This window comes from Sminthopsis crassicaudata, chromosome 2 (genome assembly GCF_048593235.1).
Source record: "Sminthopsis crassicaudata isolate SCR6 chromosome 2, ASM4859323v1, whole genome shotgun sequence".
NCBI classification, from domain to species: Eukaryota; Metazoa; Chordata; class Mammalia; order Dasyuromorphia; family Dasyuridae; genus Sminthopsis; species Sminthopsis crassicaudata.
Window position 1 is genome coordinate 348,718,081 of NC_133618.1, and position 14,821 is coordinate 348,732,901.

Here is a 14,821-nt window from a genome sequence, read left to right on the forward strand (position 1 = left end):
ATATTACTTTTATGTAGCACTTTTTTCTTTTAAAAATATATTCACATCTTATCTCTTTTGATCTTGGTAATTAATTACTCTGTGAAGCAGGTAGTGTATATTATAATTCTGGTCATATAGATAAGAAAGCAAAGTCCCAAATATTAAGTGACTTAACCAAGACTGTAAGCTGATAACAGAATGAAACTTGAATCCAGACCTTTCACTTCTACATTCTTTTTACTACTTTTTCCCAGATGAACTGGGACAATTTCATCATTTCCTCTTTTTTGCAAAATAGACCTTCTTATACATTTTTCAGTGAATTACTAAAGAATACAATGAGAGAGTTGTTCTGCTAAGTTACATTATGAAATAAAAAACATTTCATTGTTCTTTTTCCATTTGCCAATGGTTTTATTTCTTTTGGCCTTCTTGTTTTCATGTTTCTTTTTTTGGAGATATTTTTATGCCATTCATTTGTTTTGATAGTTAAATGTTTTGGATTTTAATTAAGAATAATTCTTCAGCATTGTAACAGAACACATGATCTCTAGGAATCATCAGAACATTCATCTTGGACCGAAGAGTGGATTTGTCTTTGGTCCTTTGGCTATAAAATAGTTTATCAACAACTTGAATAAACAGACATACTGAATGACAGGATTTAAGAAGATTTCAGCATGTCAGAACAACAGGCTAAATGAAATAAGTTGAATTTAGTAAAGAAAGAAGGAAAGTCCTTCCTTTAGCTACAAAAAAATAAGAAGTTATAGAACAATAAATTTAGAAATAATATGAGGAAGAACTTCCTAATAACTAGAACTTCCAAAAACTGGAATGATGAGTTCTCCCTTCCCTGAGTCTTTAGGTAAAAGCTAGATTATTTCTTATTGAGGATGTTTATAGGAATGATTTCTATATAGGCATGCGTTAGATTCCATGGCTTCTAAAATTCTATGATTTTGAATCTTGGCTCCACTAGCTTTAAATTTTGGAAAAGTCATTACCTTTCTGAGCCTGTTTTCTTCAAAATTGGCATCAAACTTGCCCATAAGGTTGTTGGGAAGATCAAATAAGATCCATGTATGTTAAGATCTTTGTAAATGGTAAAATTCAGGCATAAATTGGATTTAAATAAGGCAGAATTGCACAGTCGTCAACCTTGCTTTCTCTTTTAAAGCCACTCTTGTCCAGTGGCAGGACAGAATCAAGACAAATGGTGATGACATGAGATGCTGTGGATGTCTTAATGTCTTTGATGTCTAACTAAGCTATAAGTGTTCCACAACACCTGCTTCACCTGCCATCTTGGTTGTTGGAACAATTGTTCTCATCTGCCCATTCTACCAGAGGAAGTCTTTACATGCCTGGGTAGACATTCCTGTAACTCACCATAGGGGTCTGAAACCTTTTGGTTACTCTCAGCCTGAAGATCACCTTGCAGGATAAAGTACCACACACTGAAGTTCTTTCTCAAAGTAAACTGCCATGTATTCAAACTCTGTTGCAGAGAGCACAATTCTCTTGGGCTGGCCACATTGTTTGAATGCCAAATGTATGCTTGCCAAAAAAAAAACCATTTCACACAGGGCAAGTGCTCACAGGGTGGTCAGAAAAAGCAATATAAGGTCCCTTCTAAGAACTCTAGAATAGATTGTTTGACATGGCAGATATTGACACAGTACTGCCTAGCATGGCATATCTCATCAGAGAAGGTGCTGTGCTCTGAGAAAAGCAGAATTTAATTAACCCGAAAGAAATATGAGATGTGCAAAATTAAAAAAGCTAGAGGAGTTCATGTGCTCTGTTTGTGTCTGACCTAGGACAAAGCATTCCAAGCTCATATTGGTCTGATCAATCACAGTTGGACACACTGTAACCCAACTCTAACACAATAATGTCATTTTGGTCCTCTTCAAGAGAGAAGACAACAACCAAATGGCAGAATATAAATACCGTGTGTGTGTGTGTGTGTGTGTGTGTGTGTGTGTGAAATTGCTAACATAGCAATATATGTTCTTGTAAAAAATATTAAGGATAGACATTAGACCTGTAACTGCATGATAATATATGATTGTTAGGTTACTGGCAATCTTTTCAAATTTAAAATGGATGGCCTTAATGGCATATTAATTAATAATTAATTAATAGCATATTTTTTGTATATGATTTTTTATGGTCTTGCTTTTAGGATTACATCCTTCCCTATGTTTACTGGGAAATCATGCTGAGATTTGGAGTCTTAAACTTCTTTGAGACATAGACTGATAAATTTTGCTTGGGAATTCTAAAGGATGTACTTTTATGTTATTTGCATGCATTTGATTTCACTATTATCCTACTTCCTTAATTTCCTAATTAAATTTCTGCTCTGATATCACTTTATTTGATCATAACCATCTATTATTTTCTTTCTTCTTAAGCCTCACCCTCTTAAACTTATTCTCCTCCCACTTTGAGTCCCTCTCATCCCTTAGTACCTTCTAAAAGCTATTAGCCTAACTTGACTTTTTTTCCTTTCCAATCCCATCTCTTAGCAATTTCACTTCTATCCTGTTTTCTACATGAAGCCTTTCCTGAATCTCCTTAACTTATACCACCTTCCCTCCTAAACTACCTTCTGTTTAATTATTTTGTATTTATTCTTATTTTTTTTCAGCTCCTCATGAGTTGACATTGTTTGATGCTTTGTATTTGTATCCCATCATGCTTGATACATAATAGGTGCTATTAAAGTTGATAAATTTCTCTTTCAGTAAAAATTCACTGGCAGAGATTTGGCATTATTTATGTCTTTCTCTGATTTTTAAGAGGGAATTTGAAGAAAATGAGAATTAAGTTTATATCCCTGTAAATTAACGAGGCTCTCCAACCTGCAATCAGGGTTTATATTCCCTGCTTATCATAGTCACCAAAGCCAGATTTAAGAGTTTCTGACATAGTCTGTTGTTTGATTGTAGTATGAAAATCTAGAATCATCTTTAAAGGATGGAAACTTTGAGAGAGAGTCATCAGAAACACCCAGTCTGGAGGTAAGAATAGAAGGGAAAGGTCAAGTAGTTTAGTAATTTAAGGAAACTGGGAAAGGGTCTTATTTTTTTTTTTAAATAATATTATTATATAGACTATTCTTTAGAGAAGGTAGGCATACTTTCTTTAATAAGAAAACAAGTATTAATTATTTTGTTTGGATGAACAATTAGAATTTCCCGGTGGGGGAGGGGATATATATATGTATATATATATGTATATGTAAAACATTTTAGAGAAAATAGAACACAGGGAAATAGTTGAAAGCTTCTTTTGAGAACTTGTTTATAAAGCATTTACATTGCTTTTTGACCTTTTGGCTTTCCCAATTGACCAGACCTTATGCAATAGAATATATTACAGCCAAAAGCGTTGCCTGCCTTCAGTCCAGTAGTCTATTATGATTGCCATATTTTTGCAAAGTAGAGTACCTACTCTACTCTCAAATGAGAGATCAATTTCAAAAGGGGGAATAGGTGAAAGCAATGAGTACATTTGCCAGTTCTTCCACTCTGATTTCATATTCAAGTTCCTTGGAGTAAGTAAGACTTGAAAAAATGTTTTGTAGCTAATTTTTTTTTTTTTTTTATTTTAAGGAAAGCACTTTTAGTTTCAGCTAAGGAATCTATCTGGATATTGTGTTTCTGTTGTTTGGATGGAAGTGTATAAGATAAATATTGGGAAAAGGAAGAAGTCTTGTTTCTTTTAAACTAACAAATGGAAATAAAGGCACTTTTTTTTTTTTTTTAAATAAATTATAGCCTTTCTCAGTCCCCTCATTACTAGTCTCCTACTATTGTGTAAACATCAAAAAATTCTTGATGATTTGGGCTTAAATAGGAAAAACACTAGATTGATAACTACAAGATCGATTTGAATTCTATTTTACTTTTTATTTTGGCTTTTGGGGCTCAGTTTCTACATTTGTAAAATGAAGGGGTAGACTAGATAATCTGAAATCCCTTTCAACTCCCAGTCCTATAATCCTTGCTGTATTCATTCATGATTTAAAAAAGAAAATGCAATATGAATTCCATAAAAAAAATGAGCAGGAATTTAGATAAATTATTTGTTTATGACTTATGTCATTTCTTAAAAGAAATTCATTCTCTTTACTTCAACAACTGAATAAAAATTAAGCAATTATTTTATATAAAATACTATAATAGGGGCCTGGGATCTGAAAATGGAAAAAATATGCAATTTCTGCTTTTGTAAAATAAACATGCAGAGAATTATAAGAAGAGTTAGAATATCATGGAAAAAAGAAGGGAAGAAAAAAATAACTACTATATTTCTTTCTTTTTACATGTTAAATCTTCAGCTGTTACAAAATTCTATTATACCTGAATATGTTTTCATCAAGAATGTCAATAATTTCAATCTAATTAGAAAAGGGCTGCCCATAAATGCTAACAGAAGGAATCCTCATAATATTCAGCTCAAAATGAAAAATAACTATATGTGATTAGAGTCTGTAAACCCAACATCTCCCAAAGTAATTGTTTTTATTGGTTCATAAATTGTGATGCTATTGAGCCAACTTCTTCTTCACCTATAAAAATTGTATATAACTGGTCAACAACTAATCCAGAGTGAGTCAGAAAAGATAATCAAGAAATATAAGACAACTACTCTGAAGAAAATGAGAAAGTTCTAAAACTGAATTTCTTCTTTGATCCTGAGTTTTCTCTTGGTTCTTTTTGAAACTTCTGGCATATCTATCTGTTTTTCTTATTCACTGTCAGCTTCAATTCCCTCCTTATACAGTATTAATCTTAAAGATTGTCATTTCAACTTCACAGTCACTTGATAATTTGTCATTATGCCCTGTTAATTCTCCATCCTGGGTCGCTCTTGTCTATCTATCACCTATTTGACTTTTCCTATCCTACTGATTGCCATGCCAAGCCCAGATAAAAGAAATAAGAAAACTGCTATCTGAATTCAATATAAAACCATAATGTCTAATCTAACATGTGCACAGGAATCTCTTTATTCATCTGATTGAGTCCCAATCACATTCTTGACAGAAACTTATTCTAAATGCCCTATACAAAGTCCACAACTGTACACTCAATCCAATCCCACTGTACTTCCTACTTTACTGAACAGATTGAAGCCCTCTTCTCTTTGCTCCCTAATCTCCCATTCCCCACATTTCAAAATTTCTCCATTTATTCACCTCTCCTTTGCAACAGAGGTCTCAGTGGTGACCCTCCTGTCTCCTCATGAAGTGTACTCTCCCATCTTCAGGCTTTTTCTCTCTAGCAGTTCCTTTCTCATTATCTATAAACATATTCATGTCATTGCTATCCCTAAAAAGCAAAAACTAAACAAAAAATCATACATCTTTTCTTGATCCTGTTATCTCTTAAATATGTCAATCTATATCTCAATCCTCACTCTCATTCACTTCCAGAACTCCTAAAAAAATTCATCTGTACTTAGTGCCTATACTTTCTCAATACCTTACTCAATCCTTACTACCCTTTTCCATTCCACAGTTCATTGAAATCATTCTCACCAAGGCCACCCAAAACCTCTTGATTATCTCCATTACCCTCCTCTAGACTTCTATTTTAGTCTTTTACTCCCTACTCAAAAACTTTCTGGTTCTCCCTACTGGTTACCAGGTAAAATGCAAACTCCTTACTTGGCATTTAAAGTCCTCTACAATCTGGCTTCAGATTTCAGAATTAATTCCCATTACTTCTCTTTCATGCACTCTATAAAATGAGGATATTGAAACTTGATTGTCTTTTCTAATTCAAAATTATATAATTTCTGCTCAGATTTCTCAGTATTTTTTTCTTCCCTTCTTTTTTCCATGATATTCTAACTCTTCTTATAATTCTCTGTATGTTTATCTTACAAAGGCAGAAATTGCATATTTTTTCCATTTTCAGATCCCAGGCCCCTACTATAGTATTTTATATAAAATAATTGCTTAATTTTTATTCAGTTGGGAAACATGGGAAACATCCCATGTTTTTCCCAAGGAAAGTTATATGCAAAGGAATTTCCATTTTTATTTTTGACCAAAATTAAAATGTTTATTTGTTTTTGCTTTTATCTTGATATCTATTAAATTATTTTTTGATTTTTTGTGTGTGTGTGTGGGGGGCAAGTTGTTTGAAGGATCACAAAAATTAGAGGTATGTTTATTTCATCATCTGTAAACTAATTGTAATAATATTCTACCTAATGATAAATTTGTAATCTTTTACTTTATATTGAGCAAGTTTTAAAACTATTTTGAAGTGCTCCTATAAGTTCTAATTGATGTGTTCACTTTTTATTTGATTGACATTTTTAAATGAATGCCCTACTCATTTTTTCTTTCACACTATCTTAGAAGATAGTGTTATTATATATAGGAGATTAATCCTAACCAAAAACACTTAATGTTAATTTTCAAAATTGACCTTTTTAGGGTGCATATGAAAAGCTAAACAGGGAAAACTCTGAACTTACAGATGAGATGCATTCTCTAGAGACAAACTTGAAAGAGGAGAAATCTAAACGATCAAAACAAGATGAGTTGGTAAGACTTTTGTATATGGAAAAATAGAATAGGAAAGACAATCTGGGGTGATTTAAATTTAGTAGATTTTTAAAATATATTAAAAGAATTAGCTTACATTTAACTTAAATGCTCACATATAAAATAGGCAGTTTTTGCTGTATTAAGCAAAGATGAAAATTCTTCATAACTTTCTATTTTTTGTTTTTTCTCTTTTTTTATTCCTCCTTAGTATTTAGTTTAGGAGATGGCACAGCGATATGTTTGTGAGTGATTGCTTGAACTTTTAAAGTTATGTCCTTTTATTAAATGTCATGAATCCATTCAGTTTTAATTTGGTAAAATATTACCAAAATTATTTTAAACATTGCTTTAATAGTTATTGCAAAAGTATTAAAAAAAAGTTGTAAAAAATTATATGATAAGTAGTTTCAAAATAGTGTTATATTTTTGTGCAGCTCTTAATTATAAACTAAAACTAGTTTGACTACAAATACAAAAACAGTTTATAACACATATTTCTAACAGTGGATAGAAACCCTTAGTATTAAAAAAAAGCTTAAATAATTATTAATACTGTCTTTCTAGATGGCTGACATTAAAAAACGGATACAGTCACTTGAAGATGAATCAAAATCAATCAAATCACAAGTAGCTGAAGTAAGTTGAATTGGATTTTCATTTTGTAAAGTACACAGCTAATTTTAATTTAATGTAACATTTTAAAAGCAATATTAAGTAATATTAATAATAAAATATAGAAACAAAATTTTAAAGTGGAAGGAATCTTAAAGTTTTAGTATAGTTCTATTATTTATATATATATATATATATATATATGAAAGCAGCTTGTTTTATTTTTTTACTTAATGTTTTCCCCCAGTTACATTTAAAAACAGTTTTTTTGTTTTGGCATTTGTTTTTAAGATTTTTGAGTTCTAGGTTCTCTCCCTTATTCTCACCCACAATTAAGAAACCACATGTGAAGTTCTGCAAACTTTAGGAGGCAGCTTATGAATTAAAAATTCTTGATACAGATCTTCACAGCCTTCTACAACTTGGTTTTGAATTCCTAGTTTTATTTTGTATTTTTCTCTTACATTACAATCAAAATAGGAAATCCTATTGGCCTGCCTGACCTTTCATATCTCTCTTACTATTGCTTACATTACCCTCTGCATGCTGAATGAACTTTTCTCCTTATCTCCATTTTCCAAAGTCTTTTTTTTTCTTCTTCAAGTTTTAATATAGGAGTCGCATCTTTCATAAATCTTCCTCTGACTTTCCCAGCTGAAAGTTTTGAGATACAGGTTGTATTGAACTGACAGAAATTTAATGCCTTGCCCCAAGTTATAAAACCAGCTAATTAGTAACAGAACTGGGACCAGAATTCAGATCTCCTGAATTCAGCTATGTATAATAATCCAATGGGATTTGAGGAATGGTTGTAGGCAAAAAAAAATATTAAGTAACTTGGGACCTTTTGGTAGAGGCTCAAGTATATCACCAAATGAGCCTTTATTCCTAGATTCTCAAAGGTGATTATGACTATTCTTTAACTCCCCCAAAGCTGTTGATTTTGCCACTTATCTTATGGTGGTTTATATACATTTGCATTTGCTTTACTCTGTAATATGCTATTCATTTATTCATGTAAAAGTCAGCTAATTTAGGCACAAGTGACTTTTTTTTAAAAAAGTAAAATTTATTTCTCTGTACCTATACTAATGAAATTGTCCTCTGACTTCCCCTGCTGAAAGTTTGAGGAAAATGCCTATGTATTCTTTCTGTTTTAACTTGGCTTCTGATTAGAATTGATCTATGTCTTTCATTTAACAAAGACTACATCTGGTCTTTTTTTAGGAATAGGTAAAGGTGTGGATTTCAGGTAGTTCACTAACTCTTAAAATAGTCTCTCTTTGGCTTGGTTTCTGGATAACTTGTTTTAGTTTAATATTGTATTTTTTTTCTTCATCTTTTCATTTTGTTATATGTCCTCTTGTCTCAGAAGGCATCATTCCTTTCTTTTTGATCCATTCTGATGATCAGGAAATCTGTTATTTATGTAAGACTTAGGAACCCTCCTGTTCTAAGCTATTTTATTCTCTTTATGTTTTTCTTTTAGTGCTGGCTGTCATTTCATTTTTTTCATCTCCTTTTTGGTCTCTTGTTTTATTTATTCTAGAAATCCTTATAATCCTTTGACTAATGTAGTGGTTTTTTGTTTGTTTCTTTGTTTTTAAATCTGAGATTTTGTATATTCTTTTGTCTTCCCTAGATCTATAAAATTTCTTGGTCATTCTTTAGATTATCTTATGTTTACCCATATTGCCAGACTTATTTAACTTGATGGCCAAGTTGTGTTTGGTTTTAACCTGTGTTGTCTAGATTCTTGTCCATGACTTTCGTTTTCATTGAGTGTTTGTGCTCAGAGTGCTGACAGGTTTCATATCCATTTGGATCTTCTTGATACAGAGAACTACATTTCTTAAAAGCTATCAGAGTTAGCTCAGATCAGTGTGCTGCAAATTTTTGGAATCTCTTAGGGGTTTAGGGTTCTGATTGTCCTGGAGATTCTTCATGGAGCTCTCCAGTCTTCCTCTTCCCTTCAAGCTTTGGCTGTTTTTTGAAGATTTGGGGGATCTGCCTTGGAAAACTTTTGTGGTTTTGTATTCACTCAGGTTTTTTAATGGACCCTTTGCTTAGTATCTAAAGGCTTCTAACTGTCCTCTTGTACAGATTTGGGCTTTCAATAGATTTCTTGTCATTATTCAATCCAGTGCTTCCCCTCTCTCCCCCCCAACTAGAAGTTACCTGGATGCTACTTTCTGTCACTCTCCTAGCCAGTCATATAACCTCTTAGACCCCAGTTTCCTTATCTATATATAATGAAGGAAGGAATGGGATCAGTTGGCTTCAAATTTCACCCAATATTAAATCTATAGGTCTTTTTTTCTTGTTTTATTTCACTTGTTTTATTCATAGTTGCTGACTTAACATTTTTTACTTTATTTAGGCCAAAACAACCCTAAAAGTATTTCAGCTAAATGAAGAACGACTTAAAACCTCAATAGAAGATGCGTTGGAAGAAAATTCCCATCTTCAGGAAAGCCAAAAACAAGTTTGTAACTCTTTAAAAATTCACTGATTTATCCAGATATCACTTCCATATGAATGACTAGCTCAAGCTTGTTCTAGGGCTGGGGATGGATTGGTTCTACATGGTAACATAAAATTTTTTTATAGTCACCATATTTTCTTCTCTGTGTGTCTGTTAACTGTAGTAGAATTAGTGTGAGTTCTGTGTTCTCAGTAAGTGGCACATGAATGTGACAGTATAAAACCTGTTCTATCTTCCTTTTTGTTGAAAATAAGTAAGGTTGACCCTCAGTAAAAGACATAAAGTAGGTGAAGACATTATTGTGTAGTCAATTTCACTTTTATATGCTCCTTTCTATCCTCGTGATCCTCATCCTTTAGAAAAAAAAGTAATCTTAGATAATAGTAATCTATTAATCTAATAAGAGATTCACACTGATAGGGATCCACGTTCATCAGAGGGCCTGTGCTTCCAGGGAAGTAGTCAGATGCCAAATTTCTACTCTATTTGTGGGGTATCTTTTATGTATGCTTCATCCTTTGTCATAGATGGAGATCTTCCTATGGATGCTGCTGCTTCTATTCAACCCCTGTATCCCAATCTCCTTTGTGTTGGAGTGACAGAATCCTGCCATCTCTGCATGGACACTATGTCCAGTAACACCTTGTAATTAGAGCTATAAAATGTGGCAACTTTATCATTGGGCCTTTTTCCTATCTTGAGGCAGGAATTTCTACTTCCTCCTCCCCTTATCCCTATGATTCAGAGTAGAAATTTGCTGAGGTAAAAATCTATTTTACTTGTTACCTCACCTTCCTACCTGTCCAAATACAATCTACATATTTCTTTTCCCCTTCTATTAATTATATTATACCTTATGAAACTTTACTTTCCTTGTTAACAAATTCCTCTTTTGTAACTCATGGAACTATGTGAGTGACTGCTTTCCTCATTCTGCCAGCACACTGGGGAAGTTTTTTTTTTCTACGGGGAACAGTTGTTCTGCTCCTTGTTCTCTGTTGCTAGTTCTAGGTGTCTCCCCTCCTGCTGCTTTTCTCTGAAAGTGCTTCCTAGATATATATGTTCATTCTACCTTTTTATGATATATTTACTTTTAGGTCTATCCTTCTCAAATAATTCGATATCTAACACTCTTTTTCTCCACCTCATGCTTCAGTATTTCAAAATACAAAATTATTTCCCCTCAAGCATCCTAGCATCTTAGTTCATCAGCATCTTCAGCTTCATTCACACTTAGCTCCTTGTTCTTCCATATTCTACCTCTTAAAACTCTTTGATATTGTCCCCACTCTTAACCACAATCAATCAAGAAAATAAACATTTTTAAAGTACCTACCTTGTGCCAAGTACAGTATGAAGCCCTGGAAATACAATTACAAAGAATAAAACAATGCTTAAAAGAAGCTTAAGTTATAAAGAGGGAGTCAATAAACATAGGTGAAACTACATAAAGTATAAATATGAAGTGAATAAATACAAAGTAGAAGGTAGTTTGTGAGGGAGGACATTTCATTAGCATTTTGGGGAACCAGGAAAGGCTTCATGAAAAAAAGGGAAAGTATGATGCATTAATGAGGAGGGAATGCATTCCAAGTGGGATTTTTTATGTGGATGGCCAATGCAAAAGGAGATGGCATATGTATTATATTGTGTGTGAAAAGATGGCCCTATTTTACCTCCAGAGTTGTATTTTGATATTACCTTTTTCTACTTAGACATTTCAGACTGGATATATAATAGTCATCTCAAACTCAGCATCTCCAAAACAGAACTCTTCTTCTCCCCTTTCCCCTGTTACAAAATGCACTTTTCCTCCCCATTTCTATCAGGGGACCCCCATTCTTCTAATCACCCAAGTTCACAAAATCAGAATCACCTTCATTCCCTATCTTCAGTCAGTTACCATGTCTTAACAACTTGACTTTTCCAGTCTCTTATATCAGTACCCTTTCTCTACTTTAGTAGTTCAGTTCATAGCCTCTTACCTGCATAACAGCAGTCACCTCCTAAATGGATTCTCTACTTCTATTATCTCCCCTTTTTATCTGCTCTCCACAATTGCCTAGAAAACAAAGTTTTGACTCTATTTTTCTCCTACTTAAGAAGCTCTAGTGGTTCTTTGTTCCCTCTATGATCTCTCCACTTGCCTTATGATCCAGTCAGATTGGCTTATTTGAAAGTAACATACATGCTATATTCCATCTATGGGGGACATCTGCCTTTGCATCAGCTAACCTTCCGGCCTGGCATGTACACCCCTCCCACCTTCACTCCTAGCTCTTAAAATCCCTGACTTCCTTTAAATCTGAACTCAAGCACTACCTTCTACATCAGTTCTTTCTTCATCCTACAACTTAGTCCGTCCCCCCCCTCCAACTAAATTACATTATATTTACTTTATACCTGTAACTGTTTATCCTAATGAAATGTATCCTTTTTGAGGGTAGAGACTTGCATTTCTTCACAGTACCAGGCATATAGTAGGGCTTAATAAATGCATCTTGACTGTATCCTATAGACTTAAAGATGTAGGAAAGCTGTCACTGTATTGCTTGTGTTTTTTAAGAAGTTACTCTCATTTTGGCATACCTTTGTGCCACTCTCCCAGTATGCTAACCTGGAAACTAAGCATATTTAGATATCTGAAAGTCAGATACAGCATGTCTAGAATATAGCCCTTTCTAGATTTCTTTTGCTTTTGAGGACGACAATTTTTCTACATTGGAGTCATATCTTTAACTATTTATTTCCCATATCTAATCAGTTGCCAAATTTGGTCAGTTCTACCTTGTCAGAATTTCTTGCACTTCTCTTCTTTACTCACAAGGTCAATCTGGTTTGGCTATTCATTACTTATCATCTGGATTATGGAAATAGTTTTCTAATTTATCTATCTGCATTAAATTTCTCCCTTTTCAAATCCATACTTGATGTTGCCAAGCACTGCTCTATCATTATTATGTTATTTTATTATATTATGTTAATTATGTTATTGTTATAATATTCAGACAGACTCCAGTGGTTCTTTTTTTTTAGTCTAGGATAAAATACAAACTTATCAACCTGGCATGAAAAGCCTTTCACAATATGGTTCTAGATTACCTTTTTAGGTTTATTCATAGGCTTCCCTTTCATGCATTCTATATATTCTAACCAGATTAGTTTATCTTCTGTTCTCTAAACTGAACATTTCATCTCTTACTTCCTTTCCTTTGTACAGTCTGACCCATGACTGTAGTGGATTCTCTTTTGTCCTTGCCTCTCAAAATCTAGGCTTTCTTCAAGTCTCATTCTTATTCCATCTTCTATGGGAAACTATTCTTCATAGTGGTTAATGTTCCCTTCTTAAACTATTGTAGATATGCTTATTTAATTTACATGTTCATCTTCCTAATAAAATGTAAATTCCTTGAGTACAGGAATTGTATTTTCTTTACCATTATGTCCCCAGCCTTTAACATAGTGCCTTATGCATTGCAGATGCTTCATAAATACTTCTTGAATTAGAATACTTGAGTTGAAAGAGTTCTCCTATTTGGAAGCATGGCTAAAAGTGGAAACTAGGGATGCTTCAGAGAGAATTACTGTAATGAAGTAAAGTCTAGACTAAGAAACAATGAAGAAGCAAAGCCTAGGTAACCAGAAAGGTAGTTGACTCTATCCACAGAAACAGAAATTAGAATTAGAGAAAGATTTTAGGGGAAAGATTGATGACTCCCAAATATCCAGCCCTATTTCTATTCCTTTCATTATTCTGTCCCCTTTTATTTGCTCATTCCTTCATTCCTTTTTTTTTAATGTTTAAAAAAATTTTTGACTTCCAAATTCTTTCTCCCTCCTGCCCCTGCCCTATTTGTTAAAATGCAAATAATATGATAGTAATTATACATGTGAAGTCATGTAAAATATTTTCATATTATCATCTATGTTGCAAAAAAGAATAAAAAATAAGCAATATAAATAAAATGGGAAAAGGGTATGTTTCAATCTGTACTCAAGAGCTCATCAATTGTTCTCTCTTTGGAGTTGGGTAGCATTTTTCACCATGGATCATTTGGAATTGTTTTGAATCATTGTATTGATCAGAGTAATCAGTTCTTCTATAATTGATTATCTTATGATATTGCTCAGTTGATGGGCATCCTCTCTCAATTTCCAATTCTTTGCCACCATAAAAGGACCAGTCCCATCTTACATCTTTCCCAAGTACTCATTGATATATCTGAGATATTTCTTCTTGAATGCTCTATTAATCCCTTGAAGGATCACAGAACTCCTTAATTTAATTTAATTCTTATAATTAATATTTCCAATTCTTTAAGCCAATTTTCATATGACATGAATTTGAAACCCTTTAGCATTCTGACTGCCATCTTGTAGACACTCTCCATCCTTTTAAATATCCTTACTAAAAATATCCTTGAGTCTAGAATGGAACTTAATATTCCATATGTGCTTTGATTGGAAAATACTAATGCCTGGTTTGTCTACTAATGTTACTTTGAATGCAGCCTAAGATTATATTAGCTTTTTTGGTTACCATCTCTGCTAAAATCCCTTGACCTTTTTCAGCTAAATTGTGAAGTTGATTTTTCTGTATTCACATGTAAGATTTTATATTTACCTTTATGGAATTTCATCTTAATAGATTTTTCCCAGTGTTGAGATCTTTTGAGTTCCTGTACATTATTGTTTTTTCCAATGCACAGTTTTCTTTGGGGGACAAACCAAAAACAAAATTTGAGCTGCTCGGTATACTCCAGGTGATTAGGAACTGTTTCTCCCTCTGCCCTGAATGACTTTTCTACTTCACAGCTTTTCTGCTGACGTTATAGTTACCCTTAGCACACTAGGTCTGCTGGATAAACAATGACAGTTTCCCTTTTTCTTTATTGTTTTGACTTAAAACACTTTTTATCAAATTTGCACTACTTCAACTAAATATTTTCTTGCCAATTTTTTAAGTGTACTTCATTTATCCTAGTCAGGAATCTGTCTAGAAACCATCTTTTCATTAGCTACTCATGTTCACACGTGGTCACATTTATCTTCTTGTTTTCCTTTAAACAGTACTGATAAAAATATTACATATTCCTCTAATTATTAAAAATAATAATGGAAATAGTTTTCTAATTTATCTATCTGCATTAAATTTCTCCCTT

The 14,821-nt window shown here is 33.0% G+C and overlaps 1 protein-coding gene across 11 annotated transcripts in view; it reads left to right on the forward strand.

Moving 5' to 3' along the window:
* The window catches only part of MIA2 (MIA SH3 domain ER export factor 2), a 68,706-nt gene that overhangs the window by 8,814 nt on the left and 45,071 nt on the right, over positions 1–14,821 (forward strand). For all 11 annotated transcript variants that reach the window (XM_074290723.1, XM_074290730.1, XM_074290725.1 and 8 more), the window contains 4 exons: positions 2,943–3,014; positions 6,449–6,559; positions 7,127–7,198; positions 9,555–9,659. In XM_074290723.1, coding sequence (XP_074146824.1) covers positions 2,943–3,014; positions 6,449–6,559; positions 7,127–7,198; positions 9,555–9,659 — 360 coding nt within the window. The remainder of the gene's footprint in view (positions 1–2,942; positions 3,015–6,448; positions 6,560–7,126; positions 7,199–9,554; positions 9,660–14,821) is intronic.